At 55.2% G+C, this 19,386-nt stretch overlaps 1 protein-coding gene across 1 annotated transcript in view; it reads right to left on the bottom strand.

Annotated features, from left to right (window-relative positions):
* Positions 1 to 1,504: 1,504 nt before the first annotated feature.
* LOC139239424 (alpha-actinin-2-like) overlaps positions 1,505 to 19,386 on the bottom strand; it is a 60,176-nt gene continuing 42,294 nt past the window's right edge. Inside the window, exons 2-4 of the mRNA XM_070868150.1 lie at positions 7,002 to 7,116; positions 3,997 to 4,120; positions 1,505 to 1,595 (exon numbers count right to left, since the gene is read on the bottom strand). Of these exons, the coding sequence (XP_070724251.1) occupies positions 1,505 to 1,595; positions 3,997 to 4,120; positions 7,002 to 7,116 (330 nt within the window). The remainder of the gene's footprint in view (positions 1,596 to 3,996; positions 4,121 to 7,001; positions 7,117 to 19,386) is intronic.

A 19,386-nucleotide genomic window follows, 5' to 3' on the forward strand; every position in this document is an offset into this window, starting at 1 on the left:
CACCCACCTTCTCCCCATATCCCCCAACCCCACCCACCTTCTCCCTATATCCCCCAACCCCACCCACCTTCTCCCTATATCCCCCAACCGCACCCACCTTCTCCCTATACCCCAACCCCACCCACCTTCTCCCTATATCCCCCAACCCACCCACCTTCTCCCTATATCCCCAACCCCACCCACCTCCTCCCCATATCCCCCAACCCCACCTTCTCCCCATATCCCCCAACCCCACCTACCCACCTTCTCCCTATATCCCCCGATCCTACCCACTCTCCGTATCCACAAACCCACCTACCCACCATCTCACCACAACCCCGATGAACTTTTAGTTGGCTAAGTTCCCCTCAACCTCCCCCCCTGAACTCCACCTCCACACTCCATAACCCCCTTTTCTTAACTGTTGACCCCTGGGATTTGAAGCCTTGACCCCTGGGATTTAAATCCTTGACCCCTGGGATTTAAAGCCTTGACCCCTGGGATTTAAATCCTTGACCCCTGGGATTTGAAGCCTTGACCCCTGGGATTTGAAGCCTTGACCCCTGGGATTTGGAGCCTTGACCCCTGAGATTTAAATCCTTGACCCCTGAGATTTGAAGCCTTGACCTCTGGGATTTTGAAGCCTTGACCCTTGGAATTTGAAGCCTTGACCCCTGGGATTTAAATTCTTGACCCCTGGGGTTTGAAGCCTTGACCCCCTGGGGTTTGAAGCCTTGACCCCCTGGGGTTTGAAGCCTTGAACCCTGGGATTTGAAGCCTTGACCCCGGGAACCCGTGCGGGTGTTGGCCGGCTGGGTTTCCTGTCAGTATGCCGAGCGGCTTCACCGCCAGTGCGGCTTGTCCGGACGCATGAGATGGAGGGCCCAGGGTTCCTGCAGAATTCCCCCTCACCTGATGTGGAAGTTCTGTACATTCACATTCCGGTATGGAGCCGTCTTCCTCTGGCACCACAGCAGCAGCCCTTCCTTGGCCGAGGTTTCTGAAATACAGGTCATAGGTCAATACAGGAGATAGATCACCGTGGAAACCGCGCTCCACGGCACGAGTGTGTAGGCCTCTCGACCCCTAACCTCTGCCTTGCCAGGGGCTCCAAGTTTAGCTTCCCCGATCTGGAGGAGAAATTCCCAGCTACTCGGCTAGGCCCAGTCTGTATCATTCTCCCCTCCATGGTCGTGGGTTCGATCCCCGCTTGAGGCCTTTAGTCTAGGCCCGGCACTCCCAGGGAGCGCGGCATTGTGGGAGGTACATGTCCTTCAAGTCAAACCGAGGATCCTGAACTCTGCCCCACCCTCGCAGGAAGATGGGACCCATCACATCTACCCCCCATTACAGCCAATTACAGCCAATCACAGCTCCCCCATTACAGCCAATGACTGCTCCCGCCATTACAGCCAATCACAGCCCCCCCATTACAGCCAATGACTGCTCCCCCATTACAGCCAATCACAGCACCCCCAATTACAGCCAATCACGGCTGGGATCCAATCCAACATGGCCGCCACGCTCACCTTCCACGGAGATGTCCTGAATCGCGAAGCGGAGGATGATGGTCCAGATCATCCCCAAAGTCATCTTCAAATTTCCATCCACGATTTCTGCACAGAGAGAGGCGGAGTTAGTGAGGGAAGGGGTGGGGCTAGCGAAAGACGAAACTAGTGAGGGGAGGGGTTAGTGAGGGCGGGGCTAGTGAGGGAAGGGGTGGGGCTATCAAGGGGCGGGACTAGTGAGGGGAGGGATGGGGCTAGCAAGGGGAGGGGTCAATGAGGGGCGGGGCTAGTGAAGGAAGGAGTGGGGCAAGCAAGGGGAGGGGTTAATGAGGGGCGGGTCTAGTGAGGGAAGGAGTGGGGCTAGCAAGGGGCAGGGCTAGTGAGGGGAGGGATGGGGCTAGTGAGGGCAGTAGCTAATGAGGGGCGGGGCTAGTGGGGAAGGGACTAGTGAGGGGCGGGGTTAGTGAGGGGTGGAATTAGAGGGGGAGGAGTTAGGGGGTAGTGAGGAGGGGAGGAGTTAGTGACACAAGGGGCGGAGTTAGTGAGGAGGTGGGGCCAGAGAGGCGAAGGGGCGGGGCTCGCGATGAGAGCTTCTATCCCGCCCCCTTCTGTAGCTGGTCCAATCGTGTCCCACCAGTGACTCCTCCAGCCCCCGGCCAAGATTTACAGGGTCGACATTCTGGGCATATTACTCGGCTGATATTCGAGCTTTACTCCAAAGTCCGTCTGTCCCCTCAGGATTTCCGATTGGAGACATTAATGCTTGGGTTGCGAGCTCCCTCCCTCCCTCCCTCCCGGTCACAGTGAGGGGGTCACCCGTCAACCTCAAGCTCAGGGAGACTTGCTGGGGACAGGACAAGCAATCGCCACGGCCTTTGACCCCACCCAGTGTGGTAGTGAGGCTCATGGGCTGTGGGGGCTCGTTGGGTTAGCCCCGGGTACCAGCCCTGGTTGGTGCCGAGTTAGGGCTGGTGGAGGCTGTATGTGAGAGACAGAGAGAGAGAGGGAGAGAGAGAGAGAGACAGAGAGACACACACAGACAGAGAGAGAGACACAGACAGAGAGACAGAGAGACCGAGACAGAGAGAGACACAGACAGAGAGAGAGAGAGAGAGACAGAGAGAGAGAGGGAGAGAGAGAGAGACAGAGAGACACACACAGACAGAGAGAGAGAGGGAGAGAGAGAGAGAGAGACAGAGACAGAGAGAGACACAGACAGAGAGAGAGAGAGAGACAGAGAGACACACACAGACAGAGAGAGAGACACAGACAGAGAGACAGAGAGACCGAGACAGAGAGAGACACAGACAGAGAGAGAGAGAGAGACACAGACAGAGAGAGAGAGAGACAGAGACAGAGAGACACACACAGACAGAGAGAGAGACACAGACAGAGAGACAGAGACCGAGACAGAGAGAGACACAGACAGAGATAGAGAGAGAGACACACAGAAAGAGAGAGAGAGAGATAGACAGAGAGAGAGAGACACAGACAGAGAGAGAGAGAGAGACAGAGAGACCGAGACAGAGAGAGACACAGACAGAGAGAGAGAGAGAGAGACACAGACAGAGAGAGAGAGAGACAGGGTGAGAGAGAGAGACAGAGAGACCGAGACAGAGAGAGACACAGACAGAGAGAGAGAGAGAGAGAGAGAGAGAGAGATAGACAGAGAGAGAGAGATAGACAGAGAGAGAGAGACACACAGACAGAGAGAGAGACACAGAGAGACACAGACAGAGAGAGAGAGAGACACAGACAGAGAGAGAGAGAGAGAGAGAGAGAGAGACACAGACAGAGAGAGAGAGAAAGAGAGAGAGAGATAGACAGAGAGAGAGAGACACACAGACAGAGAGAGAGACAAAGACAGAGAGACAGAGAGAGACACAGACAGAGAGAGAAAGAGAGAGAGAGAGAGATAGACAGAGAGAGAGAGAGAGACACAGACAGAGAGAGAGAGAGAGAGAAAAAGAGAGAGAGAGAGAGAGATAGACAGAGAGAGAGAGACACACAGACAGAGAGAGAGACACAGACAGAGAGACAGAGAGAGACACAGACAGAGAGAGAGAGAAAGAGAGAGAGAGACACACAGACAGAGAGAGAGAGAAAGAAAGAGAGAGAGAGAGAGAGATAGAAAGAGAGACAGAGAGAGAGACACAGACAGAGAGAGAGAGAGGGACACAGACAGGGAGAGACAGAGACAGAGACAGAGAGAGATAGGGAGACAGAGAGACAGAGAGCGAGAGAGAGAGAGTGGGGGGAGAAACTACAATTAGCCTCAGCACCACCGGAATGGGGGAGGGGCAGAGGGCGGGGGTGTGGAAGGGGGCAGAAATAAAATCAGCCGGAGCTCCCTCTACTGGGGGAGGTTAGGAAGTGATGGTGATGCATCACCCAGTCAAACAGCCGGCCGCAGAGGCGTGCGAGTGCCTTCACGGTAAAGCGCGGGGGGGGGGGGGTGGGGATGGCGGTGGGGGGTGGGGAGAGCGCGGATGGGGATGGTTTGCACGACTCACCCTCGGCCCCGATGGAGACCAGCTTGACTCCCTTGCTGGCGATGTAGTCCAGGGCCTTGTTGACATTGGCGATCTTGTGGAAACGCATCTTGCCTTTGTCAGGCTTGGGGAGCCTCTCGCCTGCAAGAGAACCCACGATACGCTGGGTGAAAACACGGGCGATTCCGTTCACCCCCCCCCCCCCCCCCCCACTCCACCCCGGACCACCCAGCCTTGCCCTCCCTCGCCGCCCCTCGTTCCCTCCCGGGAGCAGAGCCCAGCACTTCTCCCGCCGTTTAGAGTTAAATTAAGAGTGGACGTTTTAATGCATGCACCTGTGAATATGCTCATGTTTATCAAGTTGTTGGGCCGTTTATTGCCTAAAAGTTTCACTGTTTAACGTCCAAAGTTTAATTTGTGAATTTATTGATTTAACTGCCCCCTTTTATGGTTTAACTAAAAATAGTTGTAGAGCTGTTGACAGTCCCGTGCAATCGGTTTTTAAGTCGGTTCACGGGCTCCCAGGGCGCCAGCAATTTCTGCGGTCTGCAGGAGTCCGTGTTCCACGTGTATGTTCAGTGTGCGAGGTTGCAGCCCCCTATTCGAAGGGGCCACTCCTCAAATTCTGGCTGCACTTCAGTCCCACACTCCCGATCTTTGGGCACCCTGTGCGGAGGGGAGCGGGTAGGTCCGAGGGCCTCCTCGTAGGACTGCTCCTGGGCCTGGCCAAGGGGGAGCCATCAGCCGGTCCAGGCAGCGGGCGGGCGAGGGGGCCGTTCAGCCCGACTGCCTGCCTCTCTTCCGCGGTTACATCCTGAGCCAGGGTGTCCCTGGAGATGGAGCACGCAGTGTCCACCGGTACGCTCGCGGCCTTCCGCGAGAGGTGGGCGCCGGAGGGACTGGAGTGCATCATCGCCCCCCGGCAACAGAATTCTAATTTAATTCCACTTATCAGGTTCCCTTTAATGGTGATTGGTTAATTTGTGGATTTTTCTGCCCTTGCATAAAAAGGGGGCACTTGATTGAAAGCTACTTTTAAAATAGTTGTAGAGCTGTTGAGTTGGGAGTGGCTCAGCCAGTCACGTGATGGGCACAAGACTCAATAAAACCCCAGCCAGTTGGGTTTGGTGGATCCACGATGGGGCAGGTGGATGAACCGGTAACGTGTCGTGTGATTGTTAAACCTTTGCTAATAAACCAACTAGTTCTTAATAGCAATGTGTTGCTATGAATTCTTAAGCAAAGAACTCACGATGCAAATATATGACAGACGTTATCTTACCTTTATATAAATCTGGTCAGACAGCGTCTGGCGTCCTGGTCCCCCCCCCACCGTCCCTCGGGGAGGGGATATATCGGCCTCCAAGGGGCAGTGGGGCAGTCACCAGAACCATACCCCGGGGCTTCGAGGGTTAAATCCCGAGGGCAGGTCACACACACACAGACTGGGCCTGTGTCCCCTCGAGTGGGGAAGGTTAAGGGGCGATCTCATCGAGGGGTTTGAGAGGGTTAAAGGGTTCGATGGGGCAGATCGAGAGAGAAAGTGTTCCCTCTGGTGGGTCAGTCCAGAACAAGGGGGCGACACCTTACCATTAGAGCCCGGCCGTTCAGGGTGATGTCAGGGCCCTGGGAATCGGGAACTCTCTCCCCCAAAACACTGTCGAGGTCAGGGGGTCAATTAGAAATGTCAAAACTGGGATGGAGAGATTTTTGTTGGGTCAGGGTATTAAGGGTTACGGAACCAAGGCGGGTAGATGGGGTTAAAATACAGATCAGCCGCGACCTGACTGAATGGTGGAGCAGGCTCGAGGGGCTGAATGGCCTCCTCCTGTTCCTAATGTAACAGGCTCGAGGGGCTGAATGGTCTCCTCCTGTTCCTAATGTAACAGGCTCGAGGGGCTGAATGGCCTCCTCCTGTTCCTAATGTAACAGGCTCGAGGGGCTGAACGGCCTCCTCCTGTTCCTAATGTAACAGGCTCGAGGGGCTGAATGGCCTCCTCCTGTTCCTAATGTAACAGGCTCGAGGGGCTGAACGGCCTCCTCCTGTTCCTAATGTAACAGGCTCGAGGGGCTGAATGGCCTCCTCCTGTTCCTAATGTAACAGGCTCGAGGGGCTGAATGGCCTCCTCCTGTTCCTAATGTAACAGGCTCGAGGGGCTGAACGGCCTCCTCCTGTTCCTAATGTAACAGGCTCGAGGGGCTGAATGGCCTCCTCCTGTTCCTAATGTAACAGGCTCGAGGGGCTGAATGGCCTCCTCCTGTTCCTGTGTAACAGGCTCGAGGGACTGAATGGCCTCCTCCTGTTCCTAATGTAACAGGCTCGAGGGGCTGAATGGCCTCCTCCTGTTCCTAATGTAACAGGCTCGAGGGGCTGAACGGCCTCCTCCTGTTCCTAATGTAACAGGCTCGAGGGGCTGAATGGCCTCCTCCTGTTCCTAATGTAACAGGCTCGAGGGGCTGAATGGCCTCCTCCTGTTCCTAATGTAACAGGCTCGAGGGGCTGAACGGCCTCCTCCTGTTCCTAATGTAACAGGCTCGAGGGGCTGAATGGCCTCCTCCTGTTCCTAATGTAACAGGCTCGAGGGGCTGAATGGCCTCCTCCTGTTCCTGTGTAACAGGCTCGAGGGACTGAATGGCCTCCTCCTGTTCCTAATGTAACAGGCTCGAGGGACTGAATGGCCTCCTCCTGTTCCTAATGTAACAGGCTCGAGGGGCTGAATGGCCTCCTCCTGTTCCTAATGTAACAGGCTCGAGGGGCTGAATGGCCTCCTCCTGTTCCTAATGTAACAGGCTCGAGGGGCTGAATGGCCTCCTCCTGTTCCTAATGTAACAGGCTCGAGGGGCTGAATGGCCTCCTCCTGTTCCTAATGTAACAGGCTCGAGGGGCTGAATGGCCTCCTCCTGTTCCTAATGTAACAGGCTCGAGGGGCTGAATGGCCTCCTCCTGTTCCTGTGTCTTGCTCGCGGATTGTGAAGTAGCTGTGGGGGAATCTCCCAGACCATGCACCACGGACTCACTCACCTGAAATGACTTCCAGGAGCAGCATGAGTTTAAGGCCATTGCGGAAATCTTCTTCAATATTCTCGATCTGAGTCCCTGCTTTTCTTAAGTGCGAGTTACACCAAGCTGTGAAAGTCTGGAACAGAAATGGCAACAGTTAGGGGCACGTAAGAATAAGGAGCAGGAGTCGGCCATTCGGCCCCTCGAGCCTGCTCCGCCATCCAATCAGATCGCGGCTGACCTTCGACCTCAACCCCACTTTCCCCGCCCAATCCCTCGATTCCCTTAATATCCAAAAATCTCCCGACCTCGGCCTCGAAGACTGAGCCTCCCACGGCCCTCTGGGGCAGAGAATTCCAAAGATTCACCCCCCTCTGAGTGAAGAAATTCCTCCTCATCTCCGTCCTAAATGGCCAAGCCCTTATCCTGAGACTGTGAGCCCTGGTTCTAGACTCCCCAGCCCCGGGGGGAAACACCCTCCCTGCATCTACCCTGTCAAGCCCTGTAAGTATTGTGTGTGTTTCAATGGGATCCCCTCTCATTCTTCTAAACTCCAGAGAATATCGGCCCAGTCTGCTCAATCTCTCCTCCCATTCGCTCACAGTCCAGCAATGCCTCGATTTTAAAATTCTCCATCCACGTGTTCAAATCCCTCCTCGCCATTCCCCCCTCCCTATCTCTGTAACCCCCTCCAGCCCCTACACCCCTCCCTATCTCTGTAACCCCCTCCAGCCCCTACACCCCTCCCTATCTCTGTAACCCCCTCCAGCCATTCCCCCGTCCCTAGCTCTGTAACCCCCTCCAGCCCCTACACCCCTCCCTATCTCTGTAACCCCCTCCAGCCCCTACACCCCTCCCTATCTCTGTAACCCCCTCCAGCCCCTACACCCCTCCCTATCTCTGTAACCTCCTCGAGCCGCTACACTCTCCCTATCTCTGTAACCCCCACCAGCCCCTACACCCCTCCTTATCTCTGTAACCCCCTCCAGCCCCTACACCCTTCCCTATCTCTGTAACCCCCTCCAGCCCCTACACCCCTCCCTATCTCTGTAACCTCCAGCCGCTACACCCCTCCCTATCTCTGTAACCTCCAGCTCCTACACCCCTCCCTAACTCTGTAACCCCCTCCAGCCCCTACACCCCTCCCTATCTCTGTAACCTCCTCAAGTCGCTACACTCCTCCCTATCTATGTAACCTCCTCCAGCCTTACACCCCTCCCTATCTCCGTAACCTCCTCCAGCCCTACACCCCTCCCTATCTCTCTAACCCCCTCCAGCCCTACACTCCTCCCTATCTCTGTAACCCCCTCCAGCCCCAACACCCCTCCCTATCTCTGTAACCTCCTCAAGCCGCTACACTCCTCCCTATCTATGTAACCTCCTCCAGCCTTACACCCCTCCCTATCTCCGTAACCTCCTCCAGCCCTACACCCCTCCCTATCTCTCTAACCCCCTCCAGCCCTACACTCCTCCCTATCTCTGTAACCCCCTCCAGCCCCAACACCCCTCCCTATCTCTGTAACCTCCTACAACCCCTCCCTGATCTCTGCCCTCCTCCAATTCTGCCCCCTTGCCCATCCCCCGATTCCCATCGCTCCACCATCGGTGGCTGTGCCTTCAGCTGCCTGGGCCCCAAGCTCTGGAACTCCCTCCCTAAACCTCTCCGCCTCTCTCTCCTCCTTTAAGACGCTCCTTAAAACCGACCTCTCTGACCCAGCTTTTGGTCGCCTGTCCCAATATCTCCTCATGTGGCTCGGGGTCAGAGTGTGTCTGATTTACGCCCCTGTGAAGCACCCCGGGAATGTTTCACTACGTTCCAGGCGCTATATAAATGCAAGGGGTTGCTGTTTATGACCTGCTGTATCTGTCAGATCCTTCATCCCCCTGCCGACACTCCCCGGTGCCAGTACTGAGGGAGCGCCGCACTGTCGGAGGGGCGGTACTGAGGGAGTGCCGCACTGTCGGAGGGGCGGTACTGAGGGAGTGCCGCACTGTCGGAGGGGCGGTACTGAGGCAGCGCCGCACTGTCGGAGGGGCGGTACTGAGGGAGTGCCGCACTGTCGGAGGGGCAGTACTGAGGGAGCACCACACTGTCGGAGGGGCGGTACTGAGGGAGCGCCGCACTGTCAGAGGGGCGGTACTGAGGGAGCGCCGCACTGTCGGAGGGGCGGTACTGAGGGAGCACCACACTGTCGGAGGGGCAGTACTGAGGGAGCGCCTCACTGTCGGAGGGGCAGTACTGAGGGAGCGCCGCACTGTCGGAAGGGCAGTACTGAGGGAGCGCCGCACTGTGGGAGGGGCAGTACCGAGGGAGCGCCGCACTGTGGGAGGGGCAGTACTGAGGGAGCGCCGCACTGTGGGAGGGGCAGTACCGAGGGAGCGCCGCAGTGTCGGAAGGGCAGTACTGAGGGAGCGCCGCACTGTGGGAGGGGCAGTACCGAGGGAGCGCCGCACTGTCGGAGGGGCAGTACCGAGGGAGCGCCGCACTGTCGGAGGGGCAGTACCGAGGGAGCGCCGCACTGTCGGAGGGGCAGTACTGAGGGAGCGCCGCACTGTCGGAGAGGCAGTACTGAGGGAGCACCGCACTGTCGGAGGGGCAGTACTGAGGGAGCGCCGTACTGTCGGAGGGCTCGCTTCTGTGCACCCGGGGCTTGAACCCACAACCTCGTGACTCCGAGACGAGAGAGTGCGAGTCGCTGAGCGGGGAGGGGGGAAGATGTGGGGCAGGGCTTGCTCCTTGACATCTGAGGGACACCCTGAAAACTGTAACCTTTCCTTGTCACACATCTTGGGCCGACCCTGGCCTTCCAATTGGCCCCCTGACATCACACGTCTGCGACGTGGTATTCAGAAACCCAATGAGTGTGAAATGAGAGTCTTTGTGCAGGTGGCAGCTGCTGGGATCACTCCAGCGGCTCACACGCGCGGCCAGATTTAGCCGGCTTGTGGCTGGATGGTGGGGGCAGTGAGGAGGGGCGACAGGGAATAGCCAACGGCAGCACAGCGCAGCTAAATCCAGTTACCCTTCAGAAACACGAGCTGATCTCGGGCGAGGGGAATGCGGGTATTTGCTGACACTGCATCAATTTCTCGCCGGCCCCTAGCCCGCTCACCCTCCCTCTCTTCCCCGCACTGGACAAGCTGCGATTATTCTGCGCGCAGCGGACAAGGTCGAGGGGAGGCCCAGCCGAGGGGCTTTTGGCGGAGTGAATCAGGAGGGACTGTTCCCAAGGGCAACAGGGTCGGCAACCAGAGGGACAGGGATTGACGATAATCGGCCAACGAGTCAGGGAATAGGAGAAAGTGTCGGCTATTTGGACCCTCGAGCCTGCTCAGTACTGCCCCTCCGACACTCCCTCAGTACTGCCCCTCCGACAGTGCGGCGCTCCCTCAGTACTGCCCCTCCGACAGTGCGGCGCTCCCTCAGTACTGCCCCTCCGACAGTGTGGCGCTCCCTCAGTGCTGCCCCTCCGACAGTGCGGTGCTCCCTCAGGACCGCCCCTCCGACAGTGCGGCTCTCCCTCAGTACTGCCCCTCCGACAGTGTGGCGCTCCCTCAGTACTGTCCCTCCGACAGTGCGGCACTCCCTCAGTACTGCCCTCCAATAGTGCGGCACTCCCTCAGTACTGTCCCTCCGACAGTGCGGCGCTCCCTCAGTACTGTCCCTCCGACAGTGCGGCGCTCCCTCACTACTGCCCCTCTGACAGTGTGGCGCTCCCTCAGTACCGCCCCTCTGACAGTACGGCGCTCCCTCAGCACCGCCCCTCCGACAGTACGGCACTCCCTCAGTACCGCCCCTCCGACAGTACGGCGCTCCCTCAGCACCGCCCCTCCAACAGTACGGCGCTCCCTCAGCACCGCACTGGGAGCGTCAGCCTAGATTTTTGTGCTGAAGTCCCTGGAGTGGGACTCGAACCCACAACCTTCTGACTCAGAGGCGAGAGAGTGCTGCCCGGCTGACACACTCGAGGAGAATTTATTTCGAGGGGAGGGTTGTTAAGAAATGGAACGCCTGAATCACAGTCCATGGGAACTTCCAAAGGGCAATGGGACATGTACCGAGAACATAAGAGATAGGAGCAGGAGTTGGCCATTCGGCCCCTCGAGCCTGCTCCGCCATTCAGTACGATCGTGGCTGATCCGATCATGGACTCAGCTCCACTTCCCCGCCCGCTCCCCTTAACCCTCGACTATCCACAGAGAACCAATTGTGCTGGGTCTTAGAGTCATAGACAGCTCCTTCGCAAGAGCCGACATAGTCACAAGGGGCCGAACGGCTTCTCCTGTGCCCGATCACACGCGGATTCCTGAAGACATTTAACTGCAAGGCCGTCGGGTGGGGCGGAGAGTGACTGGGAGGAAATAATTCATTAGGACAAAGTGAAGGAGTTTGATCTGAAGCATGCGTGAGGCAGGGCGGTAATTAAATCCTCGCTCTCCCCCCCCCCCCCCTCCCCCCTCCCCCAACACTCTCTCCCCGGCCCCCTCCCCGAAGAGCTGAAGATATCTCTTGTCGCCGTCTCCAATTACGGCCAGCTCAGCTCGTCCTAAACCTGCCGACTTTTAGGTTCCACTCGGCGATTAGGTCATCGGGCCTGAAGGCGACAGGATTGCTCGGGGGTGTAATTATAACCAAGGGCTCCCTGACCTGCTGCCACAGGCCCATTCCAACTCCCACTCGCATCCCTTCCGGCCCCCCCCCCCCAGCCCCCACCAATACCCCCGCTCCCCGGCATCTCCGGGTAAACCGGACAAGGCTAACCAACCAACGCACCTCTCGCTCCCTGCTACAACCGCACGGGGTATTGGTGAGGCCACACCTGGAGCACTGCGTGCAGTTTGGGTCTCCGTATTTAAGGAAGGATAGACAATAGGAGCAGGAGCAGGCCATTCGGCCCCTCGAGCCTGCACCGCCATTCAATATGATCATGGCTGATCCTCTATCTCAACACCATATTCCCGCTTTCTCCCCCATACCTCTTGATGCCTTTTGTGTCTAGAAATCTATCTATCTCCCTCTTAAATATATTCAGTGACTTGGCCTCCACAGCCTTCTGTGGTAGAGAATTCCACAGGTTCACCACCCTCTGAGTGAGAACGTTTCTCCTCATCTCGGTCCTAAATTTCCTACCCCGTATCCTGAGACTGTGACCCCCTTGTTCTAGACTTCCCAGCCCCGGGGAAACATCCTCCCCGCATCCAGTCTGTCCAACCCCGTCAGAATTTTATACCTTTCAATGAGATCCCCTCTCATTCTTCTAAACTCCAGTGAATACAGGCCCAGTCGACCCAATCTCCCCTCATACGACAGTCCTGCCATCCCAGGAATCAGTCTGGTGAACCTTCGCTGCACTCCCTCTATGGCAAGTATACTTTGCATTGGAGGCAGTTCAGAGAAGGTTCACTCGGTTGATTCTGGAGAGGAGGGGGTTGTCTTATGAAGAAAGGTTGAGCAGGTTGGGCCTCTACTCATTGGAGTTTGGAAGAATGAGAGGTGATCTTATTGAAACGTATAAGATACTGAGGGGGCTCGACAGGGTGGATGCAGAGAGGATGTTTCCCCTCGTGGGGGAATCTAGAACTAGGGGGCATAGTCTCAGAATAAGGGGTCGCCCATTTAGGATGGAGATGAGGAGGAATTTCTTCTCTCAGAGGGTTGTAAATCTGTGGAATTCTCTGCCCCAGAGAGCTGTGGAGGCTGGGTCATTGAATATATTCAAGGTGGAGATAGACAGATTTTTGAGCGATAAGGGAGTGCAGGGGCGGGCGGGGAAGTGGAGCTGAGTCCATGATCAGATCAGCCATGATCGTATTGAATGGCGGAGCAGGCTCGAGGGGCTTATATGGAAACTCCTCCGGTCTAAAGCGTGGGTTGGGCACACATCTGGGGCCTAGTTTCACGTTCAGAGAGCCAGCCCACCTGGGATTATGCAGAAAGTCAGGAGAGGAACATGTCGGGAAAGGATGACCAGGCCTCTCTTCTCTTGGGAAAAATAACAAGGGGGTGACCTAATAGAGGTCTTTAAAATCGTGAAAGGTTTTGATCGAGTGGATACAGAGAGAGTGTTTCCACTCTGTCGGGCAGACCAGAACTGGGGGCCACCAATATCAGACAGTCACTGATAAACCCAACGGGGAATTCAGGAGAAACTTCTTTACCCAGAGAGCGGTGAGAATGTGGAACTCGCTGCCCCAGGGATGGGTTGAGGCGAATAGTATCGATGTATTTAAGGGGAGGCTGGAAGAGCATATTCCACCACCTTCAACACTCACTCCCTCCACCACCTTCAACACTCACTCACTCCCTCCACCACCTTCAACACTCACTCACTCCACCACCTTCAACACTCCCTCCCTCCACCACCTTCAACACTCACTCACTCCCTCCACCACCGGCGCCCCCTGGCTGCAGTGTGCACCGTCTACAAGATGCACCGCGGCAACTCGCCAAGGCTTCTTCGGCAGCACCTCCCAAACCCACGACCTCGACCGTCTAGAAGGACAAGGGCAGCAGGCGCATGGGAACACCACCACCTCCACGTTCCCCTCCCAGTCACACACCATCCCGACTTGGGAATATATCGGCCGTTCCTTCATCGTCGCTGGGTCATAATCCTGGAACTCCCTCCCTAACAGCACTGTGGGAGCACCTTCACCACACGGACTGCAGCGGTTCAAGAAGGCGGCTCACCACCACCTTCTCCAGGGGCAATTAGGGTCGGGCAATAAATGCTGGGCCTGGTCAGCGACGTCCACATCCCGAGGTGAATTTTGAATGCAACAAGAGGGTCTGATCTTCCTTGGCAGGAGTAGTGGCAAATGGTTCCTTCAGTGACCCCAATGTTGGGTGCGGGGCAGGGGTCGGGTGAGGGTTAGTCATCCAGGGACCCCGGTCTCGGTCATAAAGCGCACAGAGGTCAAGTGAGGATCGGGAGTGATGCCCCCCGCCCACCCCCCTGTGCCCGCCCAAGGTCACTGGGGTCAAGGTGTCAGAAGTGTACCCGTTACCCATGGAAACCCCCCAAACCCAGGCGACATGGCAAAACTCTTTGGGGGAGAAGGGTGGGGAGACATCTGTCATAAGAACATAAGAAATAGGAGCAGGAGTCGGCCATTCAGCCCTTCGAGCCTGCTCCGCCATTCAACACGATCATGGCTGATCCAATCATGGACTCAGCTCCACTTCCCTGCCCGCCCCCTTATCGGTTAAGAAACTGTCTATTTCTGTCTTAAATTTATTCAATGACCCGGCTTCCACAGCTCTCTGAGGCAGCGAATTCCACAGATTTACAACCCTCTGAGAGAAGAAATTTCTCCTCATCTCAGTTTTAAATGGGCAGCCCCTTATTCTGAGACCATGCCCCCTAGTTCTAGTCTCCCCCATCAGTGGAAACATCCTCTGTGCATCCACCTTGTCGAGCCCCCTCATAATCTTATACTTTTCGATAAGATCACCTCTCATTCTTCTGAATTCCAATGAGTAGAGGCCCAACCTCCTCAACCTTTCGTCATAAGTCAACCCCCTCATCCCCGGAATCGACCGAGTGAACCTTCTCTCCAATCACGGAGTCTCTCCCTCGCGATCTCCCCAGTCCGAAACGCCCTCTGGTCCGATCGGGTTACGATTCACCCGTCTGCAATGTATTTGCTTCATGAGTTCTTTGCTGAAGAATTCATAGCAACACATTGCTATTAAGAACTAGTTGGTTTATTAGCAAAGGTTTAACAATCACACGACACATTACCGGTTCATCCACCGGGCTCACAACCACCTGCCCCATCGTGGATCCCCCGAACCCAACTGGCCGGGGTTTTATTGAGTCTTGTGACCATCACGTGACCAGCTAAGCCACTCCCAACTCAACAGCTCCACAACTATTTGAATTCTCACTTTAAAACATGTGCCTCCTTTTGACAAGGACACCAGAACCCAGGAACTGCAAAATAAACTGAAACGGAAACTTAAGTCCCATTAAAATTTGGTTGCCGGGGGCGATGATGCACTCCAGTCCCTCCGGCGCCGACCTCTCGCGGAAGACCGCGAGCGTACCGGTGGACACCGCGCCCTCCGTCTCCAGGGACACCCTGTACACCGACCTTTGGTAAGGTGGGGATTACAGACCCCAGTAATGCACTGGACTTTAGTCCCTGGCGAGGGACTTGAACCCACAATCTTCTGACTCAGAGGTGAGAGTGCTGCCCACTGAGCCATGGCAAGAGCCCTCGACCAGGAGAGGGTTCATCATATTTAGTTGGGCTCTGTGCTGCCAATGGGTCTTTGAAGGGCAGTCCCATTCTGCAGACAACTTGGCTGCGTGCAGTCGGCCAAACGTTTCCTTTACAGCTTCTACATTTTGTTCTAATCTCTTGTTACTGAGGGGAGCTCAGAGCGGAAGGCACACTGTGTTCTTCGAGAGAGATAAAGCAGACCATACAGCCCCATCAAACACTCCCTCTACACTGTCCCATCGAACACTCCCAGGGCAGGTACAGCACGGGGTTAGATACAGAGTAAAGCTCCCTCTACACTGTCCCATCAAACACTCTCAGGGCAGGTACAGGGGGTTAGATACAGAGTAAAGCTCCCTCTACACTGTCCCAACAAACACTCCCAGGGCAGGTACAGCACGGGGTTAGATACAGAGTAAAGCTCCCTCTACACTGTCCCATCAAATACTCCCAGGGCAGGTACAGGGGGTTAGATACAGAGTAAAGCTCCCTCTACACTGTCCCATCAAATACTCCCAGGGCAGGTACAGCACGGGGTTAGATACAGAGTAAAGCTCCCTCTACACTGTCCCATCGAACACTCCCATGGCAGGTACAGCACGGGGTTAGATACAGAGTAAAGCTCCCTCTACACTGTCCCATCAAACACTCCCAGGGCAGGTACAGGGGGTTAGATACAGAGCAAAGCTCCCTCTACACTGTCCCATCAAACACTCCCAGGGCAGGTACAGGGGGTTAGATACAGAGTAAAGCTCCCTCTACACTGTCCCATCGAACACTCCCATGGCAGGTACAGGGGGTTAGATACAGAGTAAAGCTCCCTCTACACTGTCCCATCAAACACTCCCAGGACAGGTACAGGGGGTTAGATACAGAGCAAAGCTCCCTCTGCACTGTCCCATCAAACACTCCCAGGGCAGGTACAGCACGGGGTTAGATACAGAGTAAAGCTCCCTCGACACTGTCCCATCAAATACTCCCAGGGCAGTTACAGCCACGACTCACCCATTTAGTATCCAGAAGGCATCTTCTGTATAAACACTCCAGATCTCCATCTCCCATATTCAACCAGGTATCTCTCCACAATCCCTCCCATCCCTTGGAAATATATCGGCCGTTCCTTCATCGTCGCTGGGTCACAATCCTGGAACTCCCTCCCTAACAGCACTGTGGGAGCACCTTCACCACACGGACTGCAGCGGTTCAAGAAGGGGGCTCACCATCACCTTCTCAAGGGGTAATTAGGGATGGGCAATAAATGCCGGCCTGGCCAGCGACGCCCACATCCCGGGAACTATTTTTTAAAAAATACTGCACCTCCACGGCACTGGAGGGTTGGATGAGCCGCGTGTTACTCACTGCGGCCAACTTCTGCCCAACCAACGAGCTTCATGGAATCACAGAAATTTACGGCAGGGAAGGAGGCCATTTTGGCCCGTCGTGTCCGCGCCGGCCGACCAAGAGCTACCCAGCCTAATCCCACTTTCCCGCTCTGGGTCCGTAGCCCTGTAGGTTACGGCACTTCAGGTGCACATCCAAGTACTGTTTAAATGTGGTGAGGGTTTCTGCCTCTACCACCCTTTCAGGCCGTGAGTTCCACCCCAGACCCCCACCACCCTCTGGGTGAAGACATTTCCCTCAAATCCCCTCTAAACCTCCCCCCAATTACTTTCAATCTATGCCCCCGGTTGTTGACCCCTCTGCCAAGGGAAACAGGTCCGTCCTATCCACTCTATCCAGGCCCCTCATCATTTTATACACCTCAATCAGGTCTCCCCTCAGCCTCCTCTGTTCCAAGGTAAACAACCCCAGTCTATCCAATCTTTCCTCATCGCTAAAATTCTCCAGTCCTGGCAACATCCTGGTAAATCTCCTCTGTACCCTCTCTAGTGCAACATCCTGGTAAATCTCCTCTGTACCCTCTCCAGTGCAACATCCTGGTAAATCTCCTCTGTACCCTCTCCAGTGCAACATCCTGGTAAATCTCCTCTGTACCCTCTCAAGAGCAACATCCTGGTAAATCTCCTCTGTACCCTGTCCAGTGCAACATCCTGGTAAATCTCCTCTGTACCCTCTCCAGTGCAACATCCTGGTAAATCTCCTCTGTACCCTCTCCAGTGCAACATCCTGGTAAATCTCCTCTGCACCCTCTCCAGTGCAACATCCTGGTAAATCTCCTCTGCACCCTCTCCAGTGCAACATCCTGGTAAATCTCCTCTGCACCCTCTCCAGTGCAACATCCTGGTAAATCTCATCTGTACCCTCTCCAGTGCAACATCCTGGTAAATCTCCTCTGCACCCTCTCCAGTGCAACATCCTGGTAAATCTCCTCTGCACCCTCTCCAGTGCAACATCCTGGTAAATCTCATCTGTACCCTCTCCAGTGCAACATCCTGGTAAATCTCCTCTGCACCCTCTCCAGTGCAACATCTTGGTAAATCTCCTCTGCACCCTCTCCAGTGCAACATCTTGGTAAATCTCCTCTGTACCCTCTCCAGTGCAACATCCTGGTAAATCTCCTCTGTACCGTCTCCAGTGCAACATCCTGGTAAATCTCCTCTGTACCCTCTCTAGTGCAATCACATCTTTCCTGTAATGTGGTGACCAGACCTGCACGCAGTACTCCAGCTGTGGGCCGAACCGAAGGTGGCAGAACCATCCGACTAAAGAACAGCTGCTATTGCTCCTTGGAATACTGGGATCAGGATTTCTCGGCTACGTCGGAGTCACGTCTTGTAGCCGGAGCTACCGAACTGGAGACCTTTTAACTCCATCGGAGTCGAAAGCAGCACTTCCTCAGGAATCGCCCTGTTTCCACGGATGCCCTCAACTGACCAATCACAACCGTTTGTTTTTTTTTTTTAATTCGTTCCTGGGATGTGGGGAGTCACCAGCAAGGCCAGCATTTCATTGGCCATCCCTAATTGCCCCTTGAGAAGGAGGTGGTGAGCCACCAGGTCAGAGGGTAGTTAAGAGCCAATCACATTCGTTGTGGGCCTGGAGTCCGATATCAGCCAGACCGGCTAAGGGCGGCAGATTTCCTTCCCGAAAGGGACATTAGTGAACCAGATAGGTGTTTACGACAATCCGGGAGTTCCACAGTCACCATTCCGGACGCAAGCTTTTTAAATTCCAGATTTATTTAATTAACTGAATTTAAATTCCCCAGCTGCCCTGGTGAGATTCGAACTCGGGTCTGGTCCAGTAATAGAACCACTGTGCTAACGTACCCTACAACAAAGGGCCACAGCGGGTGAGAGGCAGGCTGGTGGGATGGGCGGACACGTGGCAGATGAAATTTAACGCAGAAAAGTGCGACGTGATACATTTTGGTCGGGGAAACGAGGAGAGACAATATAAACTGAAGGGTACAGTCCTAAAGAGGGTGCATGAACAGAGAGACCTGGGGCTATGTGGGCACAGAAGGTGGCAGGGCAGGTTGAGAAAGCGGTAAAAAAAAGCTTACGGGGTCCTGGGCTCCATAAATAGAGGCACAGAGTACAAAAGTGTGCAAATTATGACGAACCTGTATAAAACACGGGTCCGGCCCCAACTGGTGTATTGTGTCCCATTCTGAGCACTGCACTTTAGGGAGGGTGTGAAGGCCTGAGAGACATTGCAGAGGGGATTTTTGAGAATGGTTCCAGGGATGAGAGACTTCTGTTACTGGCATGTTGGCCTTCATAGCGAGAGGATTTGAGTATAGGAGCAGGGAGGTCTTACTGCAGTTGTACCGGGCCTTAGTGAGGCCTCACCTGGAATATTGTGTTCAGTTTTGGTCTCCTAATCTGAGGAAGGACATTCTTGCTATTGAGGGAGTGCAGCGAAGGTTCACCAGACTGATTCCCGGGATGGCAGGACTGACATATGAGGAGAGACTGGATCGACTAGGCTTATATTCACTGGAATTTAGAAGAATGAGAGGGGATCTCATAGAAACATATAAAATTCTGACGGGATTGGACAGGTTAGATGCAGGAAGAATGTTCCCGATGTTGGGGAAGTCCAGAACCAGGGGGTCACAGTCTAAGGATAAGGGGTAAGCCATTTAGGACCGAGATGAGGAGAAACTTCTTCACCCAGAGAATTGTGAACCTGTGGAATTCTCCACCACAGAAATTTGTTGAGGTCAGTTCGTTAGATATATTCAAGAGGGAGTTTTTGGCATGGGAGCAAG

The sequence above is a fragment of the Pristiophorus japonicus genome, chromosome 27, assembly GCF_044704955.1.
Source record: "Pristiophorus japonicus isolate sPriJap1 chromosome 27, sPriJap1.hap1, whole genome shotgun sequence".
Taxonomy (NCBI): Eukaryota; Metazoa; Chordata; class Chondrichthyes; family Pristiophoridae; genus Pristiophorus; species Pristiophorus japonicus.